The sequence below is a fragment of the Phoenix dactylifera genome, chromosome 7, assembly GCF_051530095.1.
Source record: "Phoenix dactylifera cultivar Ajwa chromosome 7, Ajwa_hap1_PhDact_Kaust_v1.1, whole genome shotgun sequence".
Lineage (NCBI taxonomy): Eukaryota > Viridiplantae > Streptophyta > Magnoliopsida > Arecales > Arecaceae > Phoenix > Phoenix dactylifera.
The window spans coordinates 30,696,330-30,709,522 of NC_143196.1; the positions used below are offsets into that span (position 1 = coordinate 30,696,330).

Below are 13,193 nucleotides of genomic sequence, written 5' to 3' on the forward strand. Positions count from 1 at the left end.
CAAAAGTCTCATCCATTCCTGAACAATTTCGGGCATATATGGTGAAGTGGTTGGTTGATATGATATCAAGACTCACGTTTCCATCGGTCCTCAAAGCCTCGTATGCAACGCCAACATGATCAATACCGCTCGGCTCTAATTTCGTAACTAATCACTTCGCAGCGCAACAGGGTCCATGACAGGCTCTCTCGAAGGCCTCAAGTTGGACTCATTTCGGTTTGGTGGGCACCCAACCACATGTGGGCCAGAAGCCCAATCGCCAACAATAACGTAGCCAGAGGGCATGATTTGTAATTTTTCTCATGGTTAGTGGCTTTTCGTTTCAAAACCGACGACCAGGCCGAAAGCAATTCACCCAGCGCTCCCCTTCTACTTCTCCCCTCCGAAGTCCTCCATCGCCGGCGGCTGGGAGCTCTTTTGATCGCTTCCAGGGGTATGGCTTCTTTTTATCTCTCCTTCTTCTTTCTTTTATTTTCTTTTAAGAAAGAATAGTAGCCAGATTGTGGCTTTCTCTTTACTCCTGGGTTTGGTTGGATTTTTGCATCCGACGGTGTCTTCGGGAGATATAATTTTTCTTTTCCCTTTAATTTCTCATAATATTGGTATTATTATTGTTATATTTAGTCATTTCTGTTGATACCTGCTGGTTTTTTTGCTCTGGATTGGAAGTATAATTTCTTTATCCTTGCAAGAATAAAAGAGAATTTATAATTAAGAAAAAAGGGAAAAAGAGGAAGAAGAAACTATCCACATACCCCTGTCCACTCCCAAGTACAAATTGTATCGGTTTATTAATTTCTTATGCTTTGTCTGAACTCTGATTTTTAATTAATGAATCATATTAGATCCCTTGGATTCATGCTTTCTAAGCTCCGGTGGTGTATGCTGAAGCCAGGCTGCTGACTGTGTTCCCTCTGGTTCTATGTATTTCTAGAAATTTAATAGGTTGGTTGGTGATGGGGAAGGACTCGAAGCCGTCGAGCAAAGGAAAGGGAAAGCAGGCTGCTGCTGGGGGAGAGGATAGTGCTTCCAAGGGTAAAGGGAAGGGTGGCAAGTCAGGAGATGGACTTGGTACCTGCACTTATGTCAAAGGTTGTTTCCTCCCCTTCTGTTCATCAAATCTCTGGTTAACTATGTGTTTTATTCATGCTCTCTTGAGATTTTGGTTTGCTTGTCTTGTTCATGAGAAATCAAGATTCTAGTAATCTCATGAATACACATGATAGAGGTATGGTTGTTCAGGGTGAGAATATTGAGGATTGTCCCAAGTCAATGCATTTGCGAGTATTTTTGCATGTAATTTGCAATTACCTGTATAGTATAACCTGGTGCTTGTGCCATTCTTCTGTTGGATAGAAGTTTTATATTTGTACCTTGGGGTGTTCCTGGTGCTCCCACCAAAATTTCCGAAGGAAAAAAAAATGATACATGTAGTAGGCAGTTATTTTCTAGTTTTTGTTTAAGCTCTTTACTAGCTTGTTCCTGGAGATTTTGTTTGTCAAGAATGATGTAATTTTATAAGCTTTCACTCTTATAAGCATCAGCTTCTTTCCTTGCTAGGCAGAAGCATAATGAGATTTCTCACAATGCCTCAGGTTTTAGTAGATATGTTTATTATTGTACAGTAGCCTCGGTGGCAAACTGGATGCTAACTTGTTTCCTTCTTCTTGATTATTTTCTAAAAAATGCTGACTTCTGCAATATTTTTCTCTCCTTTTCTCGACGGTTTAGGTTAAAAATGTAATCAATATAAAAGAGTAAGGTTTGGAATATTTGGTCTTCCAGTATTATTTGATGATCTCTTTTCCTTCTGTCTAACGTTTAACATCAGAGGAAACTGATTCGAATATGCAAATCAAATAAAATACTCATGGCAACATTCAAGATTCTTGTTTTTGCTTCTGCTATATCTATATTTGGGTGCAATTATAAATTATTCAAACTTTGTTATGAAATGCTTATGATTTTGTGTATCTCTAATTTGCTCATAATGCTTCCATCAAAAGTATTCCTTATTGTAGGTATTAAGGACTATAAGTTTAAGGTTTCCTATAACTCTTACAGAAGAATAATCAGAAAAAGGAGCACCATTTGATATTCAGTTGATTAATTTTTGTGGTTTAGGTGCTTGAACGGAAATCGAAATTCTGTATGCTCACCCCATTGGAATGAAATCTCAATATCTCAACCACTGGGTTAGGAAGCTTTGACTTAGTTCGAACAACCAAACTTGTGTTTCTTAAGCAAAACCCTCTAGGGGGCATATTTCCCGTAAGAGGGTAACACAAAATATATTATCAATTGTACATTCATAACCAATGTCTGCTGTGATGGTATCGGAACTGGTTGCTTGGCGGCACGGGTCCATGCCATGCCGTGTCGTGCCTGTACCGACACCGTAGAAGAGGCGAGGGAGAGGAAGAATGGAAGAGTAGAAAAGAAAGAGAGAAGGGGAGGCTGGCAAAGGGCCAGCAGAGGGCTGGGGAGCCACCGCGCGGAAGAGGCAGAGGATCTCTGCCTTCGATCCTCTGTTTTGTTTGAAACAGGTGCCCGGAGCAGGGCCCTTTTATTTTTGTGATTTTTAATTGAAAGTTGGCAAATCCATTGCCGACTTCACTTTTTTTTTTTTTTAATTTAGAAAAAAAGGGCCTCCTCTAGGCCCCTGTTTCGAACAAAATTAGGAACTGTAGGCGGAGCCCCTCTTCCGGGGCTCTTCGGCCTCCGCCTCCTCCACATGGCGGCTCTCCAGCCTCTGCCGGCCGGTCTCTACCTTTCTCTCTCTTCCTTCCTCCCCCACTCTCTCCCTCCTCCGCTCTCTCTCTTCCTCTTTTTTCTTCTTCTTATCCCTCTCCATCGCCGATCTCGTTTTCGTTGCCAGAATCGTCCCAATCCGCCGCCAGTACGCTTGGGAAGTTTCGAACCGGGCGGTTTAGGATGGTTCTGCCGACCATGTTCATAACTCTCAACATGAATTCATATATCTACCATTTTTGTAGCAAGTAGCACATGCATGTTTGCCATGAGAATGCTTTGCATATAATAAGATAATAACTTCTTGTGCCACTGATGCCTTGTTACCTTGATAACTTTGCTATTTAATCATAACTTTGAACTTAATCTTGCACTCAATAATATAGTAATTTGTTATAGCAATCATTTTGTATTTAAAAAAGGATCTAATTAATATAAAGATCCTTCTTTCCTTCTTCGCATCATGTTCCCTCATCGCTGTAGATATTCTGGCTCTAGTTTCTGACTCTGCTTCATGCAGCTAGGAGCTTAAAACTGTGATAACAGTTCCAAAACATATATTTTGCTTCTTATATATTTTTTAAATAAGTTATAAAACAAAATCCATTTCATTTGCAATCAAAATCTTTAGATTTAGAATACTAATACTTATATATAACATTTGTCAGAAGGGTTGAGTAAGTAAAAGGACCATATGTTTACACAGCTTAGCTTTTGTTGCCGAATGTATGCCTTTTTTCTTGCAATTAAAATTTTATGTCCATAAGCACGCTGGGCAGCTTATAGAGTTGGGAGAAAGGTTGATGTTTATGGTTTTGGTTATCCATAAGCACATTGGTCTGCTCTGATGATTGAATCTGTTATCTGAGGCCCATAAATATCATAAAAGGAGGTTAACATTTGCCAGTTGGTTATATAGTTGTGAATGCTTTCTCATCATTCAGCTTTTAGCTTTTACATGGAAGATTTTGCTGGCTAATGAGAAAGCTCATTTCCCATTAAAATGACATTAAAATAAGTTTCAGTTAGCTGGAATAGCGTTATTGATTATGTTTATATGCACCTGCTGAAATAGAAAAGATTAACAGTTTGGGACAAATTCATGTCTGCCTATCGTGGAGTTGAATTAAAATGGAAAACATACAAAGTATGGCACAATGCTTAAGATAACACTGGAAGATGGGAATTTAATGAAGCCTATACATGGAAGAACCATGGATTTACTGGTATGATAGAGCATATAATAGTATGACTTTCCAGTTCTTTATGCAATGCATCAGATATTATACAAAATAATGTCTACTGCCATATGAAGTTGATGCTATGCTTGTTTTGTCTATCATTGGACTTCGAGATGGTCTAGGATGGCAATGTTAGTTTTGCAGCTTGACCATATGCTGAATTGTATCAATTTATAAGACATGTATGGCTATCATTGGTGGCAAATTAGTATGACAATGCACTGCAGGGCAATAAATAGATGCCAATGGTACTAAATGAGTCAGTTTTGATGCATACTTGTTATATCATTCTCAGTAGTTTCTTGATACAGTACACTATGAACCATCACCTAATACCTGTTTATGGTAATGATTATGCTTTGGACCACTCAAATTCAAGAAATAGGTCAATTTCTACCTTAATTGTGCCTTCGGCCATCTTTGCTCCATTTGAAAATTAAGCTTATAGGCTTATAGCTCAGAATAAATCTCTCTTGTGATCTGATTAGTTAGCAATGAACAAATTTTGTACTATTGCTCATTGGAAGTTTGCTGCCAATATTTAAACAATTTCTTTCCCTCCAGCAAGGCATGTCTTATGTGAAAAGCAAGGCAAGATCAATGAAGCATACAAGAAGCTGCAGGATGGTTGGCTGAACAATGGAGACAAGGTCCCCCCTGCTGAATTTGCAAAAGTAAACTTTTGCCATCCATTGAACTTGTTTTAAATTTCTCATGAATGTGTACTAATCAAGATGATTGGTGGTGTGAATCTGCCTTTTTCTCACTCTTTGTCTTCTTCTTCTTTTTCCCTACAGCATGCCCTTTTTCTTTTCTCGACTGGGTATTCTATTATCACTTCTCAGAGACTCTGGTGCACTTAGTTTCTTCCTTTATTCAATATCCATTAGTATCAGATGCTCTAATTATTTGTAAAATTAGATGCTTGGAATGAATTAGAGAAGTTTTTAATTATTGATATTGCAGTTACTTACATATTCCTGGAGATGAACCCTGAAGTTTTCTAAATGGCTTTACTTGATCTCATTTGTTTTAGTCTTGAAAGTCTGCATCTAGTGAATGGGTAGGAGGAATTAGTTTAAATCATGGTTGAATGATTCATCAATTCGTACTATCTCCGAAAAGCTTGATAAACTTGGCAGGTTTTGAAAGTTTCGATCATGTTGACTGGGCTTTGCTATCTGTATTACTCTCTTGAAATGAATCTTGTGTTAAGTCATACAATGTGACTAGTTCTGAGTGCACTGAAGTCTTTGATCTATATCGACTATCAGTATTAAATTTCAAAAATGACCCAAATTGACCTCAGTTTTCATTGAGCTTAGTTAAATTACAAGCACAATAAGTCAGGAAATTGGTATTTTTTGTGGCTGGGAGAGTTCTTTTGTGGCTCTCAATCTAACACCGGCTCTTCAAAGCTATGGTGCATATCCTTGTTGGAGGATTTTCATGGATAGGTCTAAAAGTTTATTGGTGTTCCTCAAGTAATTCATCAAAGGTTTAAACTTTGGTGTAAACTGAAACTATGCTTAGAACGATACTTATCAAGGCATCTCTTGGAGGAATCCTGTTCTCTATCCATGGCAAAACAAAACTAAAATAATTTCTTTTTTAATAGAAATTTTCTTAGAGTAGAATTATTAGTTATTGTAATTTTTGGTGGGAGAAAATTCCCTACATAAAGCAGATTACTCTTATTTTAGTGGTGAAAGAAGTATCTAAGACCCTACATAGACTTAGATATTATCCAAGTAAATGTGTAGTATGTGTGTCTGTACTCTGTTATGCATTTGTGCCTATATATTAAAGCACAATAAGATAAATTCTTTGTGTTTCCATTTGTGTCTGTTCTGCATGATACCCTGGCAAATGGCAGCTATTCATAGCACGATATTTTTGTGAAAAACCACCATCTCTTGCTTTATGCATTACTAAGGTTTCAGTGGCTATGTCTATTTTAGATAGCGGCTGAGTACTCCGAATGCCCATCAGGAAAGAAAGGTGGAGATCTCGGGTGGTTTCCTAGGGGGAAAATGGCTGGTCCTTTTCAAGAAGTCGCATTTAATACACCTGTTGGAGCTACCAGTGCACCATTCAAATCAACGTATGTTTGCATACTTCTTTTTATGATATTTCATGTTCAACCTTCGATATGTATTGCTTTCAGCAGTCTATCAAAGACGCTGATTGGAACTGGATTTTCAATCAAAGTCCAATATATCAGAAATCCTATGATCAAGATTTTGTGCCATGTCATTAGTTATTAATTATTATGCTGATGTTTAAATTCTTACTTTGCTTGGACTGACGCTTGTTGTATGGAAAAAACACTGCAGGCATGGATATCATATCATCCTGTGCGAGGGTAGGAAAAATTAATCGCATCTTCAGTCATGATCCTCCAGAGTTATGTTCAGATATCACAATAGCATTTGTGAATGGAAAGCTTGTGTTATTCTCGAAGACTTGGCGGAAAGATAAGACGAGGCCTAAATATGAATGCTGTGTGCGTTTTTGGAGAGATTTTCTTGTTAAATTATAAGAAATATGCTTTGCGATTAACTCCATGTTTGGTTGGTAGCTGAGTAAAACTTGAAATGTAGGTAATGAAGAGACATCATAACGAATATTGTGATGTTTAGTCAGAGACTTATATTTGAATAAATGCAGAATGATTCTGGTCATGTTCAAATCATTTTAGCAGATCTTAAGATTATCATACCGCATCTCTATGGAAAGAATATAAAGTTGATGGTAATACTAGCACAGAGATAAGTTGATGGTAATAAAATATGATTGAAGCTATTTTGGCATGTTTGGTTGAAGAAATAGCCCAGAATAAGGGTTGGAATAGAGAATAGATCTGCAGGGATTTCAAATAAACAGGTACACAAGCGCGACCACCAAAAGAGAATTTGGGGTGTAAGCATTATTGCAAACAATCTGCAGCCCTATTTCTTCCTCTCTGGATACTGCAGGCTCTTGTATTATCAAATATTACAAGTATGTCGAATTCAACTGAGCATTAACTTTTGCATGGAAGAACTGTCATCCGTCTTTCAAAAACTTCTGTAGGTGAATCCATTAAAGCAAACCATTGCTTGTCAATGCCAAATCCATTTGAATGCAACATACGGATGAGAAAGTTGATATCAAAATGCCAAAAATTCATCTCATTCTATATGTGAAATCCCATCCATTTCTTGAAACTAAGTTCAGGCCCTTCAGAAACAGCCACTCCAATTCCTGTCCTCCCATTCCTGCCAATGCCTCTATGGGCTCGTTTGGTTCGCGGGAAAAGAAGGGGGGAAAGTGTGGTCAACGGGAAAGTAATGAGATGCCTCTTGTTTGGTTGGAGTTTTCAAAGGAGAGAGAAGGGAAAGTTATATTCCCATGGGAATGTGATTCCCACATTTCATGGGAAAGTCTTTCCCATGAGAAACATGGGAAAGTTACTTTCCCATGAGGCGGGAATCACTCCATTTTTATTTTTTCCCAAAAAGTCCTTTCAGCATTAAAGAAGCATTAAAGAGACATTAAAAACCTAATTTTTATTAAGGGCATAATAGGAATTATATATAACTTTCCTAGGAAAGTGGATGGCCAACCAAACATAAGCACCTTGGAAATTTGTCACTTTCCCATGGTCAACCAAACATGCCAAAAGTACTTTCCTAGGCATCCTCTTCCTAGGAATTTGTTTTCCAGGAATCATATTCCTATGAAGAAAAATGCTTCCCGCGAACCAAACGAGCCCTATAATACAGTCTCCATTCGCCCTCTCTATCCATTTGAACCAGGCATGGATCGCCCACCCCTCTGCTATCCCACCCATCCTCCTCCATGGATGGTTCCAACACCGCCCGGTCTCCGCACCGCCTCCATTCCTTCAGCCCATCCCCCGACGCAGCCAACCCAATGCTCGTTCTGCCATTTTTGCAAACACCTTCATACGCCATGAGGTACCTTCCGTGTCTCTCATCCCTCACGACGTGCCCGTACCTCGTGCCGGCCTCATCGAAATCTCCATCAGCTCCGCCGCCGAGCACCTTTCCGAGCTTCACCCACCTGATTCCATCCCTTGACCTCGCAATGCCGATTGCGAATTGCCCACATTCAGGATCAAATGAATGATAATACATCCTAAGATCGCTGGGACCATGGAAGACTACTTTGGGTGCAGCTACAAACAGAGCATCCCACTCTCCGGCCACCCCGGCGTCGAAGAGTGCGCCGCTGTGGTGCTCGCCTTCGATCCTCGCCCAATGCCGGCCGTCTTGGCTGATGGCCAGACCCGGCAATGACTTGAAAACTTCGCCACATGCCATGCTCGAATTCTCCACCTTCTCCTGGCTGAACCCCGTGTAGTAGAGCCAGTAGACGGCGCCCGGACCTTGGAGCTTGGCGCTGGACATGATGAGGACGTCGTAGGGCCGGACGCTCTCGGTGTCGAAGGCCCACCAGTCGACGCTCCGGCGCATGACCTGGCCCACGTCGTCGCCGGCGTCGGCGCGGCCGGGCCCTCTCTCCCAGTGGATCCCATTGTTGGAGACTGCCAAACCAATGGAGTTGCCGTCGGCGCCGCCGTGGTACCACATGAGCCACCGCTCCTCGTCGTCACCGACGAACCGCTTGACGACCGGGGAGCCGACATCGTTGCCGTCCCAGGAGTTGGCGGGGCCAACGTCGAACACCTGGCCGCGGGAGGATGGGGGAGGGGTGGAGGAGAAGGGTGGGCTTTGGAAAGCTGGGCTGGGGGGCTGGGGGGTGGGGTTGATGGATGGATGGTCGAGATCGAGCTTGGGCGGGTTGTGGGCCTTGTGGCTGCCGAGATTTCTTTCTGGGGAGCAGCAGCGAATGGAGAACGTTTTTCTTGGGAAATTTGTCGGGTGATGGAAAAGAGTTGAGGAATTAGTTTTGATGAGGGGAGATGGACGGTATGCTGCTGCGGCCCCTGCGGCAGCCATTGCTTCCAAGCGGGGCGGGGGAGAAGGAAATGATCCAGATTCTTTCTGGTGTTCTCTTCGGGTGGATATTGTATGATGGGCAAAATAGTGGCCCAAATGGGCCCATTTGAAAAGGATGGAATGAGCTGGCTATGACCCCTACCACTTCTCTGAGGACGCTTTAAACAATGCAAAGCATATTTGGGATAAACATAACAAAAAAAAAAACTTAAATAATACCTTCCGGTTATTTTTTTTTAAGATAAAATTGTGAATTATAAGAAAAGTTATCAGAGCGATCTAGTTTATAACTTTTGTGGACGGAGTATGTTTGAGCTGACCACGAGCTGATGGTAGTGTTTGTAATAGAATTTGAATGAATTTAGATTCTTAGCTTAACAAGGATGTCAAGGCTTAAATGATAGAAGTGTGGGGATAAAGTTAAAGAAATAATTAATGGATGATCATATTCATCCATACATTCAAGCACATATATACTATTTACCCAACACTAGCTAAAATAAGATTATGTGACCTTCTGGTTGAATGTATTTCTTGCAACTCTCCACCATGAAAGTCGGGAAATTTTTCAAGCTACGAAACAAGAAATACACCTCTGCCGTGACCGTGGTTTTACCATTCTTGCTCGCAAAATTTGAACAACTTTATACTTTTCACAAATGTTGCATATTGAACCATCTCAAAGTTGTGCTTGTGCATTGCATCCTTTGAGCTCCCAATCTCATCCAAAAAAAAGTGACCATATTAATTTTTCTACTTGCAATTGAAATGCTTGGAGGTCTACCTTTCAAGCGAATATGTTTCTTTTTTTTTTTCTTCTCTACATACTAGTATGAGACACATACTGTGCACGTAGTTGAATAATTATGAATCCTCTGGAGTTCCTTCTTGGACGGTGCTATCGAGATGTGAGAGGCACAGAGGTATGCAGTCGTTCAAGACATGGAAGGTCTCAGCACCAGAATCTCATGCAAAGGCTCGGCAGCGATTTTTTTTTTTTGAAAAAAAAAATAGAAGCGCATAAACTCGATAGTGCTCCAAAGTTTTAATTTAATGATGGAATGGATTACGGTATTGCTCGAAGGTGGACTCCACATTTTGAGCCACTCCACCCCCTGCTTCTGAGCAAGCCCAATCCTCCAGAGTCAAAAAAGGTCTCTCCACTTGAGCATGTTCATGTGCATCCGATGTTCAAGATATCGTAGCAGTTGGATAAAGGGAATAAGCAATGCAAGTGAAGTCGGCTGTGGATGGTGGGAGATGGGGATAGGCGCAGCTCGATTTTATTTTTTTTTTCTGACGCCAACTGTGACTATTAATACACTTTCGTAGTAGAGAAACATAAAAGATATTGTATGTATATGTTTGCAATAGCACGGCCGTATTGACAATCAGTATAGTATCAATCACAAAAAAAAAGCATACATAATTATATTTCTATTGTTCTATTTTTTTTAATATTCGTGCATGTCGTTTTGTAGCTGGACTGATCCGAAGCTGAACTGATGGATCAATTATTTCTCCCATTCAAGATCTAAATGGGTCCCCAAGTTTGTCCATTTGGCCCGGCATTCCTCCAGCTTGGCAAGTTGGCTGAGAGATTCCTTCCATTCGGCGTTCTCTAATCAAAGCCGGAAACTTATGGGGCCTCGGCGGCTGGCTCGTGTTTCATTTGTCAATAATTCGGCTTTTGGGCTCTGAAAGAGACGCCCTCTATTTTTTTCTCCTCGGATATTCCCTTGGGTTCTTCAATCGGCTGGCGAGCACCAAGTCATACATTGAATGGTATGAAAAGAACCTGCATTCTGTCTTATTTAAGTTTTTTTGCATGGATACCCTTCTAAATATCAAATTTTGCATGGATATTTTTCCAAAATTGATATTTGCATTTATCTTCGTAAAACAATGTTATTGTACAAATACCCATAATATAACAATTGTTCTATGTTAAAAAAAATTATATTTATATTAATTAAAAATAAAATTTAAATTTACAATGATATTATTATCCTTACTCGTTGTTTTTCTTCTCTCCTCACCTCTCTTGCCCTTTAAAAAAGAGCACCGTGCAATTAATTCAGTTACAATGGCTAATGGTCTCCTAAGCAAACCCACTAAGCGAATGGGAAACAAAGAAGAAGAAGAGAATGGCTCATTCAGTTACAATGGCTAATGGTCGTCGGAGGACTCGTCGGGACGGGTGGGGTGGGTGGCGGAGGGAAGGTCCATGGCGGCAGCACGGGCAGCGGCGGCGGCGGCCTGTACGTCACGAGGGGAGAGGGTGGCGGGGCGGGGGAGGGAGGCGGCGAGTTCGGAGAAGTTGAGGACGGCGGCGGTGCCCTTCACGCTAAGCGCCGCCACGTCGTGGGCCCGCGCAGCCATCTCCGGCGTCGGGAAGGTTCCGAGCCAGATGCACGACTTCTTACGGGGCTCCCGGATCTCCGACCCCCACTTTCCCCATGCCCGCTTCCGCACGCCGCGGTACATCGGGTGCTTGCTCCCGTCCCGCGCCTGCTTCCCCCCACCTCCCATCAAACCTCTCTTCTTCGGAGACGGCGATGGCGAGGAATTGGACGACCAAGAGCATGGCATTGAGTTCCTGCAGCTGGTTTCAGTTTCGGAGGAGGCCATTCGATGTGTTCGATTCCGAAACGGCTGAAACAGTTATCTCCTGGGAATCATGTTCAAAGGGCGGCCGAGGAAACGTATGGGGTTGAATGAGGAACAACCATTTGGATTAGAAGCAGGCAGAGGGTACGCAGCAGATGGGATTCTCTAGGTGCTAAAAAGGTTTGGATAGGTTGTTATGTGGATCACGCGGTTGGAAGAACAAGATAGCTTTCTTATCTTTTCTGTCGTGTGCTGTGTGCGAAGAGAGAAGAAAAGAGCGACTTGATGTGGAGGGGGGGAGAGGCCAGAGGAAGTGAGGGAGAAGGGTGGGGGCGTGGGAGGGTTTTAGTAGGGAGCGGGAGGGCTGCTAGGTGCGCAGGGAATCGATAACCAAGTGCGACACAAAGCCTTTCTTTTTTTTTGTGAGAGATAAAAAGCGGAGAAAAAAAAATAATAATGTCATTTCAAACTTTAATTTTAATTTTAATTAATATAAATATGATTTTTTTAATACCGTTAAAACAACCGTTATATTAGGATATTTATACAATAATAGAGTTTTACGAGGGTATACATGCAAATATCAATTTTAGAAGGGTATTCACGCAAAATCTAATATTTAGAAGAACATCCATGCAAAAAAAAAAAAATTTTATTTAATTCATTTCCTTTCATCTTTGGTGTTCGTGGAGGTCAGTACTCATGGGTCTATTTTCATGGATCAAAGTTGACTAAATAGGTTAGCTTTGGTTAGATCCGATGGCGGCACCTTCCTGCCATCACTTTTGTCTGTTGCAAGATCTTACCAGTATGACCCAGGCTTCTCTGCAATTCATTATTTGAACCGTAAAATCTAGTGCAACATTTGATGACCATTGTAAAAAAAAATAATAAACAACCATCGAACAAAATATTCATCATCAAAAGATGGCCAATCATCAAATGTGATACATTGATACGTAAGATTACTTTATTTGATGGCCGTCCAACTTTTAATAATAATTATCGAGCGCTGCATCAAATCCGTGTTGCGCGATGAAAGGACTCACCCTCGATCGTACTGTTCCCTTTCCTGCGTCCAAACTGCGGAAAGACGAATCGAGAAGAAGAAGTAGTAGAGAATAAAATCAAATCTTTTGCAAAGACAATAATTTTACGTGGTTCACCCAATACGGGTTACGTCCACGGAGGCCACACACACAGATTTCAATATATTCAGCAAGGGTTACAATGATCTCTCTTTCTGTTGGAGATTGCACACCTAGGGCTTACAAGAGAGATAGAACTCCAAAAGAAAACTCACTACAGCCGCTCTCATCCCATCTCACCTAGGGTTCACCAAAAAACCCTATTTATAGGTTTTCAACACATAAGGAAACTTCCCTACGAAAAACCCTAAGTCAAAAAACCCATCTTGCCATCGTTTCAATCAATCCCGTGATCAGGAGTCGACTCTTCACTTTCAGGGGTCGACTCCTGATAAGTTCGAGTCGACTCGGACATCCTCGGGTCGACTCCAAGTATCAGCACCGAAACTGGCACGTTCTGTCTTTCTGAGAGAGTCGACTCCTGCAGAGCTGGAGTCGACTCCTGCAGGACTGGAGTCGACTCCTGCAAGCAACCC

General features: G+C 41.4%; 3 protein-coding genes across 3 annotated transcripts; 1 reads left to right on the forward strand and 2 right to left on the reverse strand.

Moving 5' to 3' along the window:
- The first annotated feature begins 298 nt into the window (after positions 1 to 298).
- On the forward strand, positions 299 to 6,676 carry LOC103702774 (FKBP-like peptidyl-prolyl cis-trans isomerase family protein). The gene is made up of 5 exons (XM_008785336.5): positions 299 to 433; positions 935 to 1,092; positions 4,557 to 4,666; positions 5,954 to 6,096; positions 6,329 to 6,676. Exons 1-5 carry the CDS (start codon positions 303 to 305, stop codon positions 6,369 to 6,371), a joined length of 585 nt encoding a protein of 194 aa, XP_008783558.2. The 5' UTR covers positions 299 to 302; the 3' UTR covers positions 6,372 to 6,676.
- Positions 6,677 to 7,523: 847 nt separating this feature from the next.
- LOC103705221 (Arabinanase/levansucrase/invertase) lies at positions 7,524 to 9,055 on the reverse strand. The gene has a single exon (XM_008788859.5). The coding sequence runs from the start codon at positions 8,957 to 8,959 to the stop codon at positions 7,712 to 7,714; it is 1,248 nt and encodes a 415-aa protein (XP_008787081.4). The 5' UTR covers positions 8,960 to 9,055; the 3' UTR covers positions 7,524 to 7,711.
- Positions 9,056 to 11,128: 2,073 nt separating this feature from the next.
- LOC103705210 (dehydration-responsive element-binding protein 3-like) lies at positions 11,129 to 11,590 on the reverse strand. The gene has a single exon (XM_008788848.5). It carries the CDS (start codon positions 11,588 to 11,590, stop codon positions 11,129 to 11,131), a length of 462 nt encoding a protein of 153 aa, XP_008787070.4.
- Between the last annotated feature and the right edge of the window lie 1,603 nt (positions 11,591 to 13,193).

Excerpts from the sequence above, each read along its gene's own strand:
- LOC103705210 (XM_008788848.5), bottom strand. The coding sequence starts at position 11,590 with ATGGCCTCCTCCGAAACTGAAACCAGCTGCAGGAACTCAATGCCATGC.
- LOC103702774 (XM_008785336.5), top strand. The coding sequence starts at position 303 with ATGGTTAGTGGCTTTTCGTTTCAAAACCGACGACCAGGCCGAAAGCAA. Across the intron at positions 434-934 it reads TCTTTTGATCGCTTCCAGGG|AAATTTAATAGGTTGGTTGG; the intron begins GTATGGCTTCTT and ends ATGTATTTCTAG. Across the intron at positions 4,667-5,953 it reads CCCCTGCTGAATTTGCAAAA|ATAGCGGCTGAGTACTCCGA; the intron begins GTAAACTTTTGC and ends TGTCTATTTTAG.
- LOC103705221 (XM_008788859.5), bottom strand. The coding sequence starts at position 8,959 with ATGGCTGCCGCAGGGGCCGCAGCAGCATACCGTCCATCTCCCCTCATC.